At 39.9% G+C, this 21,745-nt stretch overlaps 1 protein-coding gene across 1 annotated transcript in view; it reads right to left on the reverse strand.

The window, feature by feature from the left end:
• Nucleotides 1-5,252: 5,252 nt before the first annotated feature.
• The window catches only part of SRPK1 (SRSF protein kinase 1), a 79,855-nt gene continuing 63,362 nt past the window's right edge, over nucleotides 5,253-21,745 (reverse strand). The window contains 4 exon segments of the mRNA XM_059400126.1: nucleotides 5,253-7,731; nucleotides 9,217-9,309; nucleotides 12,845-12,914; nucleotides 18,161-18,268. Of these exon segments, the coding sequence (XP_059256109.1) occupies nucleotides 7,547-7,731; nucleotides 9,217-9,309; nucleotides 12,845-12,914; nucleotides 18,161-18,268 (456 nt within the window). The 3' untranslated portion in view covers nucleotides 5,253-7,546.

The following is a 21,745-nucleotide window of genomic DNA, read 5'->3' on the forward strand; positions in this document are numbered from 1 at the left end:
TTGCTGATTGGGGTGGGTAAGGGAGGGGGGGGCCACCAGAACCTGAATCCATCAGAAAGCCCTATGAAGATTGGGTGAACACAAGATCTAAAAACTTAGGAGACTGACTTTCTCTCCTTTGGACCCCTATATTACCTTCCCTTAGTGCCCACACTGACACAATCAGAACTGGGCACTGGCTTGAGAAATTTGTTATAGATTTTATTTCTTGCAAAAAAAAACCCTCAGTACTTTGAATTTGGCACTCTAAATGGTGCATCTTTTGCCAGCCTCCAGAGGGGAACTCAATTTAGGTAATACCTCCTTGTAGCAAACACCAAGACAAACAGGTTCTTTGGGCTATTCCCTGCCTGGGGATGGTGCACGGAAACCGGGTTTTGTTGGTCATCCACAGTGGATAAACCTGATGAACAGGTGTTTTTTTCCTGGTCTTGTGCAGCACTCAGTAAAGAGAAAAAGTGGACGCTGGTAAGAGAAGGGAGGAGGTAACACTGAACAAAACTTTTTTGGATCTTGTTACTTGATCAAGGTGCAGACACAGCAGGTTTCTCATTCCTGGGCTGTAAGGGACACTTCTTTTTTTTTTCTTTAAACTCAACTCTACCTCCAGCATGGGGCTTGAACTCACAACCTAGGCAACAGTCCGAGGCTTTATGGCTGAGTCAGCCAGGTGCCCCCACAGGGCACACTTTTTAATCAAAGCCTTGACAACCTGTCCAGTGAGTGTGGTTTCTTGCACAGTTCAGATGGATTAGGGATGAGTACTACAGCACTGTCCTGTTGTTGGTAATGGAAACTATTAGGATGGGACTTAATAATCACATTTGTATTTCCTTGTGTTGATGAAATTATTTCAGTCAGCACTTACTTTATGCAAACCTGATGAATGACAGAATCCAACAAATTCTGTAGCTTAGTGCCTTTTCTAGTTATATTTACTTCTCATAATTTTACTTTTTTTAAGTAGTAAGTTTTCTAAAAGTCTACCTTCTAAAGATTTCTTGCTAACATAGTAACTATGGTGGTCCACTGAAGCTTCTGGGGGACTTAGGGTGCATCTGCCAACAGCCTGCACCTTGCTCTTGTCAGGAACAGCTGGCTTCACCAAGGTGCTCTGAGTCTGTTTATGAATGACCCAGTGCTGGGGAAGGATCTGCAACTCTGTTTATGAGTCAGATGACCCAGATGACCTTTTGCTTTAGCTTCAAAGAAACTCATTATTCAATCTCTCCAATCACAAGATTGATTTTGGTTGCTATCTAGTAACTGTTTATCAGCTCAAGTAGCTTTACTTTTTACATAAATTCCTAAAGGCAGGAATCTCCTCTTTGGAAGTATGTAGAAGATCAATAAAAGCAGCACTCCTCTAACCAAGTCAACTTATTGCTTTCTTGCTTCTGGCTTGGGCTGGGCTGTTGGGATGGTTGTGATGCCCAAGCTTTACCAACCATGAGTAGGCCTGAGCAGATGTGGTCAAGAGAGGATTTGTCATTTACATCAGAGAAGTGAACGGGAAGGATATTTTAAATGCTTTCATTGTTTCATGTCCCTGCATTAGTTACCTATTGCTGTATCCATAACACATTGCCATAGACCTCCAGTAGCTTACACGTTTTTTGTTTTTGTGGGTTAGGGATCTGCCAAGAGTTAGTATGGTGTCTGCATCCAGGTTTCTCACAGGGCTGCAGCTAAGGTGTCAGATTCTTCCAGGCTCAGTGGTTGTTTGCAGGATGCAGGTTCTCACAGGTAGTTGGGCTGCGGCCGTCCCCATAAGGCAACTCACATGTCAGCTTGTTTGCCCGGAAGAGTTCCAAGACAGAGAGGGGGTGGAGAAGACAGCAGCCGCAGCCCTTTGTAACCCAACCTCAGAAGTAGTACTTGTTACTTTTGACTTAACCTGTTACAACAGTCATCAAGTCCAACCCACATTCAAGGTGAGGGGATTATAGGGGCGCCTGGATAGCTCAGATGGTTGGGTGCCTGCCTTCGGCTCAGGTCATGATCCCAGGGTCCTGGGCTCCTTGCTCAGCGGGGAGTCTGCTTCTCCCTCTGCCATTCCTCCTGATTGTGCTCGATCTCTGACAAAAAAAAAAAAAACAATCTTTAAAAAAAAAAAAAAAAAAAGATGAGGGGATTATACAAGTGTGTTAGTACCAGGTGGGAATCACTGGGGTCCTTTTTCCTAAAGATCAAATAAGTGCTCTAACCCTCAAAACTCATCCCACTTTTGTTAGCTTACCTCAAGAGGATTTGTAGTAGGGTCCACTAATTTCCCACACCGACGGTCCTTTCCTCTACATTTACAAAATCCAAAGTATCGGGTGCAGTTTTAAGGGCACAACTTCTAGGAACATACCTCAGGTGCAGGCAGCCAGTGGACTTCTATAATAGTCTAGTTCTGACAGCTGACCCGGTTCTGACCCAGCCTTGTTACTGGGTTAAAGTGGGCAGAAGCTAGACTGGAATTAAGGACACAAGATTATGATAAAAAAGCCTCCTCCCTCAGAAGGAATGGTACAGCCAGCAACGCAACTACATACTAATGTAAACTTGCTTAATGAAAACTTCCAATCACTTAAAATGATCTCAAATTTTCTGGCTTTTTACCTGGGATATCTGGCATCACAAGGGCTTTGTGTGGACTAATATTTGTGCAGAGATTTATAGGCAAATGTGTATCACACATGTAGTTCCTAAATTCCAACTTTTTTTTTTTTTAAAGATTTTATTTATTTGACAGAGATCACAAGTAGACGGAGAGGCAGGCAGAGAGAGAGAGAGAAGCAGGCTCCCCGCTGAGCAAAGAGGCCGATGTGGGACTCGATCCCAGGACCCTGAGATCATGACCCGAGCCGAAGGCAGTGGCTTAACCCACGGAGCCACCCAGGCGCCCCCCCTAAATTCCAACTTTTAAAAACAAGACTTTAGGGGCACCTGGCTGGCTTAGCCAGTTAGGTGTCTGCCTTCTGCTCGGGTCTTGATCCCAGGGTCCTAGGATCGAGTCCTGAATCAGGTTCTCTGCTTGGTGGGGAGCCTGCTTCTGCTTGCTCTCTGACAAATAAATAAAAAACCAAAATCAAACCCCAAGACTTTAGCGACATGAAAACAAACTTCCTCCTCAGGTCTCAACGCTCTCAGATTATATATAAAAGTTTATTTAATCTTCACATACCGAAGACTGTGCAAGAGATCTGGTAGTTACCAATGACTTGCTAACTTCTAAGGCCCCAAACTTGTAGGCAAAACACAAAGGACTATTCAAGCTCTCTGGTGTCATTAGGCCTTATTTTTGGGGATAAATATAATTCTTTATAAAATTATTTATTTATTTAACAGAGAGCGAGCGAGTGCACAAGCAGGGGGAGAGGGAGAAGCAGTCTTCCTGATTACATGGGGCTCAATCCCAGGACCCTGGGATTATGACCTGAACTGAGGGCAGATGTTTCTAGAACACACCTCAGGTGCGGGCAGCTAGTGAGCCACCCAGGTGCTCCTGGAGTAAATATAATTTTGACTCTGTTATCAATAAATCACAAGTTTTCTGTGATATTGTAATCTAACAGCAAATCTCTTTCCTCATAAGAGCAAAACTCTAGTCTTCAAAAATAAAAGAATGTAACCTGGGCCTCTCTGGAGCAGGCAGATGGTTTGCCTGTGGACATTCAGGGCAAATGAAGACTGAAAAGCAGGGGCATTGGGGGGGTGTGGAGGATTAATTCAAACCCCAGTTTGCTGGCTCTTTTAAAGATAGCTACAAGTTCTCCTAGGACAGCACTTAAGTTTTCCAAAACCCTCCAAGGTCCATACATTTAAGACAAGGCTTGGAGACCGTCTAGACTGGTCAGTCTGGTGAACACAATGGTTTGATGAATTCCAGGTCAATTTTTTTAGGTAAAAAAAAAAAGAAAAGAAAAATCTGGGGTGCCTGGGTGGCTCAGTGGGTTAAAGCCTCTACCTTCGGCTCAGCTCATGATCTGAGGGTCCTGGAATTGAGCCCCGCATCAGACTCTCTGCTCAGCAGGGAGCCTGCTTCGCTTCCTTTCTCTCTGCCTCTGCCTACCTGTGATCTCTGTCAAATAAATAAATTAAAAAAAAATCTAAAAAAAAAATCTTATTTATTTGGCAGAGAGCACAAGCGGGGGAGCAGCAGGCAGAGGGAGAGGGAGAAGTGGGCTCTCAGCTGAGCAGGTAGCCTGATTCGGGGCTTGATCCCAGGACCCTTGGATCATAACCTGAGCTGAAGGCAGACACATGCTTAACCGAATGAGCCACCCAGCGCCCCTAGGTTGTTTTTAAAATGTGTTATATTCTCTTCTGGTCAACACTACAATATGAAGACACTACATAGGTCTTAAGTATGATGCAATTAAATTAACTAGAAGAGTTAATGTATGTAGCCCAGGGGTGGGGAAGGACTTTCTATGAGTAACACTAAAAAACACCACAAATAAAAGTGAAAGGCAAATTAAAAACTGTTGAAGTATATATGATGGGAAAACCACAAAAATGCACTATCTTTAATACAGAACAAACCCATACCAAATAAAAAGGGAAGCACACAAAAACAAAGCTGGGCAACATAGCAAATAACCAAAAAACAAAAATGGCCAATAAAACCCATGAAACAAGTTTCTGACTTGTCATCCAATATTCAAATTAAAACAAGGCAAAGATGCTCTTGTTTTTTGGCACTCAAACTGGCTATTGGGAAAAAAAAAATCAACGTGACTGTAACAAGCCCATTCAAATGCTGCTGGTCACAGCAAAACAGTCCAACCATTCTCCATATCAGTTACCTGACATTTATTACAAGCCATGAAAATGTGCTTACTCTCTGGCCCAGCCATGCCATTTTGGAGAATTTATTCTAAGGAATGAATCTATGAAAGCCCCTGTACAAGAGGGTTTCACAAATCTTTGGCATTTTTGCATCTACTGGGATTGTGATAATAATCTGAGGGGGGTGGTAAAGGACACACCACCAGTATTCTGGGAAAATGCCACTGGATATAGGGAATGATACCCTTTCTAAGATTTTTCCAAAATGTACGTTGTTAGTCTCATCTACCCCCAATTTAAAAGACAGAAGCTAAGCTACAAATGGCATAAAGTGGTGGCAGGTGTTTAAGCCAGGCAGTTTCACTGCATAGTTAAGTTTAAAAACAACATTCAACCAATCCTTCTCTCCATTCTGAAGTGTGGGTCAGACCAACTTGGGCAACAAAGTAAAATAAATGCTCTAGAAACATATAGATTATTAAATAATTTGTTTATTGTACTGCATTTATAAAGAAAACAGACAATGCACCCAGTAGAAAGAATAAAAATGCATTTGGGGTTGTAACTGACAGCAATAGAAATCCTTTACTGAGATCATGGCAATCTGACAGCATTATGATTAAGTTCAATAAAGGTACATGGGGTATTTGGAAGATCAAATTCTATAGCTGCCTCTTTCTATGGCTTCTAATTCATCTGGCTCCTTAAATGATAGGGGGAAAGCCCTTATTTGTGGGAAAACATTTTCAGAAAGAAGTTATAGGTTCTCTCTTATTAAAATTTCTTTTCACATCAGTTGTTAAAATGGGGCCTTCTATTTTTGTTTTGGTTATTTCACTTTAATATTGTCACCAGAATTCTTGTAATTGCACAACTGTTATTTTACAGTGTAGACAAAAATTCAGTTCTAGTCTGCTATTGCTTTAGATTTATGTATCGCTGAAAAGCCAAAGTGGATTAGAATTGCCGAAGGATTTTTCCCTGCCGTTGTTGGATACAATCTATTTTCTTTATTCTTGATAGGTGCATAGACAGCCTCACTTAGAATTCTTTCTACAGGAACATGTCTGATTTCAGGACTACCCAATCAAGGATCCGATGAATGGCTGGCCATAGTTACTCAGGGTTCTGTGTTTATGCGTTAAATGGATTGCATAATTGCACCACTTTTTCCTGTTGTTGGTGGAAAAATGGCAGAATCTGGACTCCAATCTCCAATACAGAGTTGGCTACCTGAAAGTCTTGTCGGCAGCTCTGCTAGTAGAGCCTCAAGTCGCACTTCCTTGGCTTTCTGTAAATCAGTCCTGGAGCCGCCTCCGCAGAAAGCAGTAATCCCCAAGGCCCACTTGGTCCATGCTGAACAAGCGGCTGTGACCCCAAACCTGCCCCCTTTTGCTTTTCAGTATGACCCAAGGAATATGTGATGTCTAGGGCAAGTCTAGGAAAGGCCCATTCTAAAGTAAGATTCACAAAGCCTTTTCTCATGGGGGGAAAAAACCCTCAAGTACATCTCAATTATCTCAGAATTGCAGTTAAAAACTTACATTATACAAAGAAATAGCAGCAGAGAATGGCTAATCTTAAAACAACCAAAAAACAAAAAAAATCCCCCAAAACAAAAAAACCCAAAAGTGCCATCCCCCCACCCTTCCCTTTGGCCTTGGCTCTTTTATGCTGGGATTTCATTTAAGACCTGAAGCTTCTGAGAAAATGAGAGTGGCAAAGCCACAAAGGAAAACTGCCTAAAGGTTAAATTTTGGACAAGGTAAAGAAAAAGCTGTAAATAAAGTAGAGGACTGACTGGAAAAGAACTGGGAATTCTAGTACATCTTCTTCCTAGAGGGGAAATCTCTGAAACCCAGATCCCCTTTCTGGAGTCATCCTGAATTCTTTTGCTGTGGGGCAGTAAACTCGAGTGCAATGAGTAAAGTGCCAGCCAGGGATTAAAACAACAAAAACCAAAGCAGCCAATCAAAATAACTCTGTGGTTAGGGTAGCAGAAGACACAGAGGAAATAACTGTTTCTGCAGAACATCTAGTTCTGAAGAAATAGCTAGTCAATGGTTCCGTGTCTGTTTCCACCAAAAATCAGACCAAAGATTTAAGGACCTTAGCGTTATGGGAGGATAAAAGGAATTTGATAGTGCTATGAACAGTGATAAAAGTGGTATCCAAATTTGGTGTTGATATAGCTCATTTAGAATGATAGTAGCTTCAAAGTTGCGGGACAAAACGTGAACACAGAGAACAACAGAAACAATCCAGGAAGATGATGCAGCCTGGATACAGTAAGTTTAATGTCTCTGCTGTACACAGAAGTAACACCCTTTCCCCTTCTCATCCTTATGCTGGCAATAGGAGATGCACTAGAAAATTTGACTCTTAGAGTCAATGAATAAAAGGATGAGCTCATCATCTTCATAGCTTTTTAAAAAGGAAGCTCATAATTTAAAGGGTGTTTTAATGGAAAGACAAGTGTACAGGGTGAGAGGCTGTTTCACATTTTAGTCTATGAGTCTTTGGCAGAGCTCAATCGAGGCCAAATTCACCTAGGATGCCCAATGGCTGTGGGGGATCTCCACAGGGTCAAGTAAGCAAACCCAAATGAACATGTTGATTTGAAAAAAAAAAAAGCAACAAAAAAACCCACAAAAAACCTAGGAAACCCTTGAAGGAAGAGCTTCACCCTGAAAAGGGAAGAGGGAAATGCTTGGCAGGGAGGGGCGAGGGTCAGCATGTGATCTCTGCTGCGGTCCTGGGCTGGGGCTTAGGAGTTGAGCCAAGGGTGCCGGAGACAATCGGCGGCAGTGGCTCTCTTCTCGGGTATCAGCTCCAACATGGGCAGTAAGAAATCCGTGAAGCCAGCTGCCTCTTCCTGAGACCACTCATACTTCTCCACTAGAACCTCAAATAGGCCCCAGGGTTTCAGTTTCGTGATGTGTTTCAGGTCACCTATGGTAAAGACAGTACAAAAGAAACTGACCAATATTGACAAGTGACAAGATCCTTTTGTGGAAATCCAGGAACTAATCCAGACGCTCTATAAAGAACCAAATTTTGCCATGAGAATCTAATCCTTTTCTATTCACAAAGCTCTTCTTTAACACGTTCCTTGGAGTGTCTCCACTTTCCGTGAGGGCCTAAAATCTTAATTTGTTTGTTCCACTACTCTAGGATATTTTGTCCCAGTAAAATTGGGTAGGCCTAGCAGGAACTAACTAGGTATTCACTAAAATGAGTATTAAATGCCTATATATGCAACACTGTTTCAAAGGGTGTTTAAAAACAGTTTATCATCATATACCAAGAACAGCTGTGTTTTTGGGGGCTTAATAGTCTACTAATGTTGCTTCCAAATAAGGCAGTAATTTAAAAATAAAGAGCTAATACCATGTTAGACCTGTATAAAAAATAACAAGACTAAAACAAACCCCATACAGCTTTCAGATATAGCTACATCAACAATTTGTCCTATTCTGAAATGTCATTCTAATTCTTACTTCTCTGACATAACCATTTTAACTTATACAACACTTATCTGAAGTTTCTTTCTGTGGGCAGTGAGTGCCTGATTCATTACCCACTTGATATACACATGCCATTAACTGGTCTTTGCACAAGGAGGAACTCTTAGGAAGCACTTCACTATTTTCCTGCCAAAAAGAAACAATAAGGTTTCTAGGATGCTTGCTGTCAAGTGTAGAGGTTGTGAGGAAAAAGGGAACCATGGCAAAGAGGGAAAAAAGGCAAGACAGTTTTCTAGTCCTTCCTAGGTCAGGTTTTCAAATTTCAGCTTTTAAATTTTATTTGGATGCATAAGAAATACATACTTAACTACATACTTAATACTTAAATACATACTTAACGGAGTCAAAAATTTCAGGTGAGAGCATTATCTTTGTTTCTTTCACTAACTGGTGATAACATAAACTTATAAAACTGCAAAAGGTAAAGTTAATTTGCAGGACTGATATACTTAAGTGACTATATTAGGTATCACTGGGCTACAAGATGAGTAAGATGTAGTCCTGCCCTTAGGAAGCTTAAACTAAACTACTTGCTCTGTTAGAGGCAGTTCTGAGATCAAACACTAGCAAACGTCTGCCCATTTTTCAGAAGCAATGAAGAGGAGTAATCAACCAATTATGTGCCAGGCACTATATACACAGTAACTTATTTAGTGTGAAGTAAACACTTAAAATCCCCATTTAGAAATCAGCTGACTGAGGTTGTGTGGCTGCTGGGATTAGAACCTAATAGTGTGGCCCCAGTCTCTGCTCCTGACCACAGTATTTCACCTCTCTGCTGTTACAGTTCAGCATCCAAGGCAGGACCATTCTTCCAAAGGTGTTGGGAGCATGTACACGGCTGCACTTACCTTTTCATTTTTAAACACTTTGCTCCCGTAATGTCTGGGAACAAGCACATTTATTTTACCTTTTTTGGTGAAAAATTCCTTGGAATATTTTCCTGCCACAATGAGCTTGCGAGGCACCTTTCCCAGAAGTTCTATGATCAATGCAATGTGATCTGTATGTTTCAAACATTTCAGGAGGGGGAAAAAAAAGACATACATAACAGGAGTAACAAATGCAGTTCTAGACAATGGCAGAAAGAGTAGCATGCACACCTCTTTGTAAAGCATTTCAGCCTTGCTTTCTGTCCTAAATAGGAAGAGGACTCTATCCATCTAATGGAGAATCCAGAAAAATGTAAAAAAAAAATCAGGTGCCCACTTCAGTGGGACTAAAGTTATAACTAAAAACAATCTTGGTGTGAATGCTCTGCTTCCTGAAGTTGTATCCCTGGGGCCTAGATGAAAACTCATGTTAATAATACTACCTCTGCGGTTGAAGAAGTCCTGTGAATATTTCCCACTGAGGGCAAAGCGTCTTGGAATTCTGCCTATCAGCTCTATAATGTGCGCAATGTGGTCTAAAATAGAAGGGTAAGAAGAACAGGATCAAGGACAAGCTGTAAAAGAGGTTTTTTTTTTCTTTAAATGAATAGCTTTTTCAGGCCTAGCTGTTTAAAAGTAACTACAAATATAACCAAGGATACTCCAGGGGAGACTGGGAAGGTCAAGAATTATTTCAGGTGGTTGGTCACCTGAGAGCAGCTGGCAAGGCCCACCGTAGAGTTTAGAGGCTTATCTGTATTTTTATTTCTATTTTGTCTATACATCTAGATTCAGGTGGATTTTTCAGTTAAGGTTAAAAAAACTACCAATATGCTTTAGACACTGTTATTTATGATACTACTCTGGACTTCAAGTAGTAATAAAATCACTTTATTTAACAAAGTTCACAATAATTAAAGCACTCATATATGATGAGTTTTTACAATCACCCTGTAAAACAGGTCAAAACTAATAGATGCCCCATTTTTAACAATGAGAAAACAGAACCTCAGAATAAATGGCCTACTTGAAGGTACAGGGCAAACAGGAGCTAGAACTCAAAATGAATCCACATCTAACCATGTGTAGTTCAGAGCCGGGTAATTGTTTTAAAATACATCACACTTTTAAAGTAGAAATTGGCACAAACAGTTTAAAGTACAGCTACTTGACTTCTGTGGGCCAGTATAAGATGCCCATGTCGTAGCAGTGTCTTGTAACTATCCCAGCATGAATGTGGACTGTGGGCACTGCCAGGGAAGTGTGCCCCAGGCGGTGATCCTGGGAATAGCCAGCATCCACATCCAAAGTAGTAGGAAACTACTACTTTTTTACTCTGCAGGTGACAGCAACTAAGAATAGGAAGGAATTTTAAAAAGTGATGGCACAAAAGAGCTCTATAAATGACTTTAATCCTGTAGGGCAGTAATGTTATGCCAGAGACATCACTATATGTGGGAATTTGTGATGGTGTCAGGTCCTATCTGTTTCTCAAGTAAAGGACTCAGTGCTGTCATTTTAAAACAGCTTTACATTCATGAAATCACTACAAACTTCTGGCAGTCTTGACTGAATTTGTCGTTTGCTAACAAGACTTGGCCGCCAAGAAATTTCTGCTCATTTTAGGTAAAACCTGCAAATAAATGTTTTTGTATAAATGAGACTACAGTTTATCTTAATGTAAACTTCCAAGTGAAGTACTGGTTCTTTTAACATTTTTCCTGTACCAAGAAATTATTTTTCTCTTGAGTGTGTTATTCTACATTTATATCCAGCAGCCTGTCTCTGGCTTATCAATTAATCATAGGAATGATATACCTGATAGGCAAAATTATCAAGTATTATTCCAAGAGTTAGGGCTGTAGAACATCAACAACATCAGAAAAACATGTCTCTTAGGTAGGCCCCAGTCCTACAGTGACTTATAACAAACTATGCATACACTTGCTAGGGAATAAGGGTTTAGTTTTTTTTCTTCTCTTATGGACCAAACTGCAGTAGTCTGAAGTTTCCTCTAAGGACTATTAGTATTAACCGGTACAGGAGGAAATAAGTTTGAATTTAAGTATCTAGAATAGACAGTTCTCCCTTGCCCCTTATTTGGGACTTTTTAGATACACTTCAATTTTCAGGTTTGGTAACATAAGACCCTACAGAGTGTAATTTCAGCTGTTATATGTGTTCTGTACCACAACTATTTACAGGGAGTCTAGGAAAGTAAAGAGAAAAAAAAAATCAATTGTTCAAACAGGTATAACAGAGCATTTCTAAAAAACGTCCAAAGCCCCAAACTTATAACTGGCAAAAAAAAAAAAAAAAAAAAAGCAGATATTAGGGAAAATTAAATGTGTACATAGATAATTATTACAGTATATTCTTAAAAGGGTTTATTGTAGAAAAACATCCAAACTGCACTCACTACAATAGGCATTTGGCAATCGGAATTATCTTAACATTTCCAAACAGATTATGTGTTAGAGGAGTATCAAGAGGCCCTACTAACACTGCCTATTACTATCCCAAGAAACCTTGGTTTAAGAAATGGAGAGCATTCTTGGTTCCACACAGCACAAAACCTGATTTCCCTAAGAACTGAGGGAAGCACAGAAAGTAAAGGACATATTTTCCACATTGGGAGGCTACATTGCTAGTGTTCTCTCAAAGTAATCCTCATTAATCTTGAAAATAAAACCTGCTGAAACTGTATAATAGTAAGACATTTCTTTAATAGTTCTTTCATTCACATTATTATCTAAGTTATTTGGACATGACCATGATAAAAAAAAAAAAAAAAAATCACATTCAGTTGTGTGCTTTCACAGCCTTTCAGATGGAGCAACTGACAGCTTGGGCCTTTCCCATCAGCTATCACAAAATGTAAATCAGTAACACTGTTTTATTTATTTATTTTTTTTAAAGATTTTTAAATTTATTGGAGAGACACAGACACAGAGGGATCGAGAGAACACAGGGAAGAGGAGGGGCAGAGGAAGAAGCAGACTCCTTGCTGAGCAGGGAGCCCAATGTGGGGCTCAATCCCAGGACCCTGAGATCATGACCTGAGCCAAGACAGACATTTAATTGACTAAACCACCCAGGCGACCCAATAACACTGTTTTAGAATGGAATTCTAAATGTCAGTATTATTTACAAAGAAAAAAGTATGGTTTTAATTTTTAGAAAAGGGAAAAAGAATGCTAAATATTGTAAAGTTTATATAGACAAAAAAGCTCTAGTGTCTGCATTCACAAACACCACTCAAGTAGTGTGTTTGCCTATAAAACTACTGACTTCCAAATAAAGTTGCAGGCATAACTGAGCAACAAGCTGATGAACAGGTTGTTCACAATGGGTAAAGAATAAATCACTGATTTATACAGAAAGGAAAATAACCAGATGTTTTAGAAGAAAATACCTGGCAAATACAAGTTTTATTAACCAACTGTGGTCTCTTCTTTAATCCTCATATAGTTCTTTAATAGTTATTATTAAATATCTAGTGTATCTAATACTTAATATAAAACATCTTATATTTCTATCTTTTCTGAGATTTATATATTCTTAGTACACTAAAAAGACTAAGCTCTTCAGTACTAACAAACCATGTTAATCACACATGGAAAGTGTAACTGCCATGCACAGAGACTCTTGGTTAAGGAGACTCACCTTCATCTCGAGTGTACTCTTCCCCTGAATGAGGCTCAAACAAATAGTCACCTGTGGCCAGTTCAAAGGCCTGAGAAAAAGAGGACAGCATATGAAAGCATTAAAACAAAACAAAACAAAACAAAAAGGTAGCCTTTGGGAAGCTTATTGCTTACTATCTGACTCAATATGAAGTAATTTTTTCTTTTTTAAAAAAGCCACAGATGATCATTTTTAAAAATGTCTGAGATTATATCTAAGGAGTTCTCCTTCCACACCAGTTTCTTAGTAAAATGGAGCAGGAAAACAGGAAACTCTATTAATATCAACATATGGATTCTTCCATCCCATGCTCCTATCAGCAATTTGGCTCTCCTGAATTTCTCTTTTTGCTTAGAGAGGGCAACATGTGGATATTAAGCTAATTCTAAGTTATTAAATTATTCACGAGAAGAACAGGTCTTATTTTCTCATGTTATAATTTCACATAGCTAGAAATTAAGATTCTGTACACAAAATCAAAACCAAAAAACTCAGACAGACATCTCTCCACCTAGGACTCTTAACTATGTGGCAAAAAGTACATTTTTAAGTTTTGCTTTGGGAAGCACCCCCTAAACTGTTCCATACAATCCTCAATTTTTAGGTCTAATGGAAAATCAGAAAAAGATTAAGTATAAATGTAGTCAAGAGCCATTCATGTTTTATGGGACTGGCAGGTATGGCATTCACATACCAGGAAAAGGCAGGCACAGGTCTTCTACATGAAAACCTCTTGTAGGGGCACCTGGGTGGCTCAGCTGGTTAAAGCCTCTGCCTTCAGCTCAGGTCGTGATCCTAGGGTCCTGGGATGGAGCCCCACATGGGCTCTTTGCTCGTCAGGGAGCCTGCTTCCCCACCCCACCCCAACTCTTTCTCTGTTTGCCTCTCTGCCTACTTGTGATCTCTGTCAAATAAATAAATTAAATCTTAAAAAAAAAAAAGAAAGAAAACCTCTTGTAAACAGTGTTCAACAAGTATGAAAAAGTGATTTCCTTTAGAATACACACCAAGCATTATGGAAAAAGACAGCACCTGAGTGACAGGCCTATATTAATCTTTCACTGATTAAAAAATGGGTCAAAAAGGTAACAGCAATTTTTATAAAGGATCATACTGGTATAAAAGTGCAGTTGTAAGTCAAGTGTCAGTTACAGGTCAATTTTGATTAAGTCAACGGTCAGACAATTTCAAAAACTGTGGTGTGGCTTGCACTCTCTAATTCAGTCCTAAGATTAGGTCTCTGTGGCTTTTCAGAGTCCGCTTCTGCAATTTCACCACAGGACAGCTTTTCTCAAAACTGTATTACCTGAACTGTACTACCCTCCAAGGCATTAGCTGGTTTTATATTCTAGAAGTTCATCAAGAAACTGAAGCTGGTAACTTGTTCCATCCTTATCCTAAGGCTTATAGTTCCAAAGGAGAACAGAAACAAACTGTGATTCTCATTAATTAAAATTTGTTAATCTCTTGGGGCGCCTGGGTGGCTCAGTGGGTTAGGCCTCTGCCTTGGGCTCAGGTCATGATCTCAGGGTCCTGGGATCGAGCCCCACATCGGGCTCTGTGCTCAGTGGGGAGCCTGCTTCCTCCTCTCTCTCTGCCTGCCTCTCTGCCTGCTTGTGATTTCTCTCTCTCAGTCAAATAAATTAATAAAATATATATTTAAAAAAAAAATTTGTTAATCTCTTCTGAAACCAGTACTTTTTCAAAGGTTCATAATGGGAGTGCAGTAAAAATACTGAAATTAAAATTCAAGGAAATAAAAGAAAATTTCTAAGATTTCAGTGTTTTCTAAATTTTTCACCCAGACACTCACAACTAGTTACCTCAAGTTCTCTGAGAACTTTATTTTTTGGAACATATGGCAGTTGCTAGTAGTTACAATTTTGTAAATAAGATAATAGCAGAAAAACACAAACCAAACCAACCAATCACAATGTCAGAAGTGAAAACTAGCAGAAGCTCTAGTTAGAAACGAAACACTTTAGTTGAACACTCTTCCCTTTGTAGATGAGAAAACTGTAACCAAAAATGACAGGCAAGCAAGCCCATCCTAGAATCCAGGGTTCCTGATTCCCACTCCTGTACTGGTCTTACACTGACCAAAGAGCCTGTTTTGTGACACTCAGCGTCAAGCTCACAACCAGAGGCAACGAGTTAGGAAATCCTGTGTTCTGGTATATATCCAGACAATGTAGTATCATTTAGTGCTAAAAATGCAAAAGAGTTATCCAGTCATGAAAGGACATAGGCAAACCTTAAATATTATGAAGTGAAAGAAGCTAATCTGAAAAACCTACATACTTTTATGATTTCAATTCTAGGACATTCTGAAAAAGGCAAAACTATAAAGACAATAGAAAGATCAGTGGTGGCCAGGTACAGGGGGTAGAGAGGGAGGGATGAGTAAACAGAGCATAGAGGATTTTTATGGCAGTGAAGTTATTCTGTATGATACTACAGTGGTAGACAGAAGTCATTATACATTTTTCAAAATGTATAATTTTGAATGGAGGATTTTGCAGAATGAAAGATTTTAAAGCATTAATTATTTGTCAACTCCGAAGTGGTCTTCACAGAACTTTCCCTTTTTATAACTGCCCTCTAACTTGGTAGTCTCAATCACTAAGGTGGCAGGCAATCTTTTTATCTCTTAGAAAGGGCTCCAATCTTTCCATCAATTAATTGCATTGGATGCAGGATGATCCATCTTTCCAGACACTTCTGATATTACAGGATTTCTTTTTACTTTCTGGTTATGGCTAAATGGAAAGCAACATTTCTACATCTATTTGCAAAATAAGAGAAACAGCGAAGGGGGTTCAAGTTTCATGATATTGTCTCATGTCAGGTAAGTGCTTTCCCTCCCTTGGTTGAGAAAATTCCTACATGTGAGTTGGTCCAAACAGGGGGCAAGGTTAATCCCCCTTTTATCTTTTGCCTTAGTATACATACGACATAGCAAGCAGGAACTACTGCCCCCAATTAACCCACTACTAAGAACCACATCATAATAAACCAGATGTCATCTACAAACTAGTTATATTTTGTAGTTGGTAGCATCTCTACCATTTATTTTCTCCAGCAAATCAAATTCCTGAAAATACAAAGCTTTAAAGTTTGCCAAGAAAGAAGTTAGTTTTTGTTTTTGTTTTAAAGATTTATTTATTTATTTATTTATTTGACGCACAGAAATCACAAGTAGGCAGAGAGGCAGGCAGAGAGAGAGAGGAGGAAGCAAGCTCCCCACTGAGTAGAGAGCCCGATGCGGGGCTCCATCCCAGGCCCCTGGGATCATGACCTGAGCTGAAAGCAGAAGCTTTAACCCACTGAGCCACCCAGGTGCCCCAAGAAGTTAGATTTTATTCCAATGTTCTTTCATCTTGTGCACACAATACCAACCCTCACATTTCACAAAGTCCACCATCTTAACAGGCCATTGATATGCCATAACACAATGATTTACAAGGTTAGGCCATATTAACGACACGGTTTTAACTCTATTACCTCTGGAAGACAAAGTTTTTTAGGAATGTGGGTCTCAAGAAATCTATGACCTAAAACAGGCTGGGGCTTCTAATCTATAGTTTCTCAAGTCTTCACCAAAATTGACTGTGAACAATGTCAACTGAAATGACAGTTTAATAGGCTTCTGGCTTAGTTTACTCCTTTGATGGCCCATCAACATTTATTTATTAAGTATTGCTATATAATAAAGAATTTGTTTGGTCTTTGTTCCTGTTTCCTGAGAGGAAGCCTCTAAAAGCCTGGCATTTCCAAGTGATGATGACTTTTGTCATTCACATTGTCCCCCTGTACCCTAATCATTATACCAATGAGGTGACTCACGGTAGGCTCCTAGATAATTATAAGAGGAGGGCTGGATATACACCCTAACTGGACAAGACCCAATTGTGTGAGGACTGGGGCTTTGAGCCTGTGTTATCCTAACCTCCAGGGACGGAAAGGGGATTGGAGATTGAGTTCAATCACATGATCAACAATTCATTCAATCAACCATGCCTAAGTGATGAAACCTCAATAAAAAACGGGGCACCTAAAGCCCATATGAGCTTCCCTGGCTGGTGGTATACATGATGTCCTGGGAAGGTGACATGTCCTAATGACACAGAAGCTTCGGCTTTCTGACCCTCTTAGTCCTCGCCCTATGCATGTTTTCATTTGACTGGTTCTGATATGTAGCCTTTATGACAAAACTGCAACAGCAGTTTAGTACTTTCCCAAGTTCTGTGAGTCCTTTTAGTAATTTACTGAATCTGAAAGGATAATGGAAGCTCCCAATATGCAGCTAGGAGGTTGGAACTGTAAGTGGCCTGTGGACTCCAGAGCTTACAGCTGGTGTTTGACTGAGGGGCCTTCTGGAAACTCTGCCCTTAACCCATGAAGTCTGCCCTAACCTGGGGTAGTTAGCATCAGAATCACACTGTAAGCATCTACTCAGAATGTGCCAGGCTTTGAACCAGACACTTAGCTATACATAACAGACATGGTTCCTGTCAGCATGGCACTTACAATCTAGTGCAAGAGAAATAAGTGAAGAAACACACAATTACAAATCAAATTGATGAGTATACTCTATTTCAGGAAACAGTATAACACATTCCAATAAAGGTTACTTGTGGGAAACCATTCAATGTCAACTAAATGACTACCTGAGTACTTGACAGGGACAAAGCAGCAATTTAAGACTCTTTGTATGACTGGGCTTTCACATCTTTTGGGGTGCAAAGATATCTAAAGAACTGTCCAACTATACAGACTGAAGTAGTTTGAAAACAGATCAGAGCCGAAAGGGCAAGGGTACTGGTAATCTCCTAATCAAAAGCTGTACCACCTTGGAGCACTTATTTTTAATTCCCTCAGCCGAAGCCCATGCTAAGAAACATTTGGTGCCTTCAACCAGCAGCAATTTGGCACAACAAAACAGAATGCCAGATGCTCTTTTTTTGAGACAGAGAATTTCAAACAGGCTCCACGCCCAGAATGGAGCCCAAAGTGGGGGTTCAATCTCACGACCTGGAGATCATGACCTGAGCTGAAATCAAAGAGTCGGACACTTAACCGACTGAACCAGCCAGATGCCACAGAATGCCAGATGTTTTTAATCAGCTTTTGAATTCTAGCCTCTCCAGACACAAGATTTAGAGTGCTAGTGGTATATCATAAAAAATTTGTTTTCCTGTTTGTAAATTTGCTGGTCTACTGAAATTAGCAAGCAGGGCAAGCTATAAACTACCACATAATTAAGTGAAGGTCAAGGGTTTGGAAAAACATTACCATGCATGCTGTGCTCCAAATGTCAGCAGGGGTATTGTAGCCAGATCCTATCAGAACTTCCAAGGAGCGATACTGCCTTGTTTGAATATCTTCAGTGAAATGTTTGTGCTGAGTAAATGGAGAAGGACACAGTATTTTAAAATTCACTTATTCTAAAAAGTAACAAATCACAAAAAAATGGAGATTAAAATAAATCTATTTTCCCCAAACCAGTCTTCATTTAGCTAGTTTACTGAAAGTATCATTTTGATGCTATTAGCTCCAAACAGTACTTTGCTTAAATACACCATCTACTCCAAATTATTTTAACGAACATATAAGTCTAACCATAATATAGATATACAGATTAAGGAATAACAATTGCTTTTTAAGAAATGGAGAACTATTACCCCAAGCAAAAATTAAGTTGGTCATTTGTCCATAGTAGTAAGTGCTTCAATAAATAAATGCCACCAATTTAGGTCCAATTCAAACTTTCCTTGTTATGTGCTCATTATGAAGAAATAAAAAAATTAGGCTTCAAGTTTCAAGAATCTTGTAAGCACCATCTATAAAGAACTCTTGCTCCCATTCTCCTCCATCCCCCACACTCCTCTAAAAACTCAAACATGATTCTTGGGGAAAAAAAGACCATGTTAAGTACCTTGGGAATGCAATCAGCAAAACAATCAGAATCTCTTTAACACATAAATTGCATGGGAAGAAAAGGGTAAAACTATGGTAAAAGCAATTTAAGAGACATAGTATCCAATTGTGGATTCATAGATTTTATTTGGATCCCGTTTGAAACAACAAAAAAATTAAAAGAACGTTTATAGGTACTGGCAAAACAGACTGAATACTTGATATTGGTGAATTGCCAACTTTGTAGGTGCAGCAATGGTGTCATCGTTGCCTGAAAGAGTCATCTTTTAGCAAGCCATATTTAGGAATGAAAATACCTGGGACATAGTTCAAAATAATCTGGAGTGGGTGGCAGAGTGGGGGTATAGATGAAAAGAGACTGGCAGTGAGTTGATAAATGCTGGGTGACACTAGTATAATGACACAGGGTTTCAGTGTTCTATTCTCTCTACTTTGGTGTAAGTTTGAAGTTGGCCATAATAAAAAACATTGCAGAAAAAAGCTTAGAATGAGTCACAGACACAACACAAAATCCAGATATTAAAAAACATGTAATAAAAAAGAGTGGAAGATGACTCTTTAATCCTACTGGAATTCAAAAACAAGGAAGATCATTTGTTTTTTGTTCCTGTTTTTAAAGTTCTATTTACTTAAGTAATCTCTATACCCAGTGTAGCTTGAACTCATGACCCCACGATCAAGAGTCACCCCAGCTGAGCCAGCCAGGCACCCCAAGGAAGAATATTTGTGAAGAGGAGATATTAGGCAGAGAAAGCTTCAGGTAGGAAACCAGTATTGACCAGAGCTCCACAGGGACAAAGACTGATCAGAAAGAGCAACTTTTGTACTTCTCTGCCAGGAGGAGCACATCACCAGCATAGGCACCGAAAGATACCTGCCAAAGCCACATACAGTTAATTGCTAGGACGGAGTTTGGATTTCATATGGCATCACTCCATGTTAACGCACAGGAAAGTGTGCTCCAGGGAGAATGACAAGATATCTGAGGATATCATTCCAGTCATTTGCTGGTTGGTGGCCAGTAATGAAAATCTGAGCACTGGCTGTGGAAACAGCAGAGGGAAGAGTAAACCCAGGGACAGCCAAAGAAAGAACAAGCAGAATTTAAAAATTCAACAGCTGTATGTAGGAGACAGTAGGAACTCAGTGGCAGAGGCCTAAAGGGTTAGCGGTCTGCTAAAAAAACGGAGAATGACAGACTTAGTGAAGTGGTTTTACAGGAAAACAATGGGCTCAGATATGGAGTCTGAAGTGGAAATGTACTGCTCGCAATTATGATACTGTAATTTATAAGACAGACAGACACACACATATAGCATTCAAAATGCATTTCTCATATATATTGGGTCTTTATCCACTCTTCTTGGCTAAAACTTCCTAAACCCCTGGAATTTCTGGAACAATAAGAACAAAAGGGAGTATATTTATTATATGTCCTCAGTTCCTGAAAACACTTTACAGCTGTAAAGGTAAAATGGGTGTCTCATTATTTATAAGCCCCTTTCCACAACTGAGTTTATGTTAATGAGCTGACTTGGAAAGCACCTAAGGATGGGGGCTGGTTGCTAGAGGAACTAACCATGAACAGAGGGTGGGACTGAAAGTTCCAATCTCTGATTTCTGGAGAGAGAAGAGGGGCTGTAGACTGAATAATCACTAATGGCCAGTAAGTGAATCAATCATGCCTATGTAATGAAGCCTCCATAAAAATGCAAAAGGAGGGAGTTTGGGAAGCATCCACAATGAGGAACCAGAATGCTGCCACATGCCACTGTGGCAGATCCCAAGCTCTTTTGAGACCTCACCCTTTGTATCTCTTTCTCTGGCTACTGATTTGTATCCTTTAATATCCTTTGTAATAAACTGGAAATGTAGTGAGTAAACGGGTTTTTCTGAGCTTTGTTAGTCATTCTAGCAAATCAGCCAAACGCAAGGAAAGGGCAGTGGGATTCTCTTATTTTCAGCCAGTTGGTCAGAAGTATAGGTAACAACCTGGATTCGTGACCAGCATCCTGAATTGGAGGGGGTTGTTGGAACCTCCAATTTATAGCCGATTGGTCAGAAGCAAAGGTAACTTGGGCTTGCAACTGACATATGAAGTGGAAGGAGGTCTTGTGGAACCAAGCCCTTTACCTGTGGAATCTCATTTTTCTCCAGGTAGATAATGTCAGAATTGAGCTGAATTCTCAGACTACTGTCCAAGAACCACTTGGTGTGGGAAAACCTACACACACACACGCTCTTCAGAATTGGGTTCAGGTGGGGCGCCTGGGTGGCTCAGTAGGTTAAAGACTCTGCCTTCGGCTCAGGTCATGATCTCAGGTCCTGGGATTGAGTCCCACATCGGGCTCTCTGCTCGGCAGGGGGCCTGCTTCCTCCTCTCTCTCTGCCTGCCTCTCTGCCTACTTGTGAAATCTGTCTGTCAAATAAATAAATAAAACCTTAAAAAAAAAAAAGAATTGGGTTCAGGCATCCTTTTCAGTGATACATTTAGAAAAATGGACATGCTGTTCAAGGGAGTTGTCTTTACTACTTGTATCTCACTATTGCCTTAGAAAGACGCTGTAAATGATAAATAAGGCCAACAATCAGCAAAAGTTAAGAAGGTGGATCAGATACAAATGCACACATCCTCCCACTCCTGAAACTCCACCTTAGTAAGAATTCAGTGTTAATTCTTAAAACATGAACTAACAAAGAGAATAACAAAGAAGTTAGAGCAATAAAATTTACAAGTTGAAAAACAGATCACTGGTAAACATCTTAGTGGATCCAGGAAAACTGAATAAGCCACCGGTGCAAATTGAGAAGCACTGGGATGTATACCAGAGTCCCCCTTGCCTCAAGGCTCAGGGTTTGGCAGTATCACATATGACTGCAAGTGAGGGTGGGATTTAACCCAGAAATACTGCCTTAAACATCTTTTAAAGATGACATGCC

The sequence above is a fragment of the Mustela nigripes genome, chromosome 5, assembly GCF_022355385.1.
Source record: "Mustela nigripes isolate SB6536 chromosome 5, MUSNIG.SB6536, whole genome shotgun sequence".
Classification (NCBI taxonomy): domain Eukaryota; kingdom Metazoa; phylum Chordata; class Mammalia; order Carnivora; family Mustelidae; genus Mustela; species Mustela nigripes.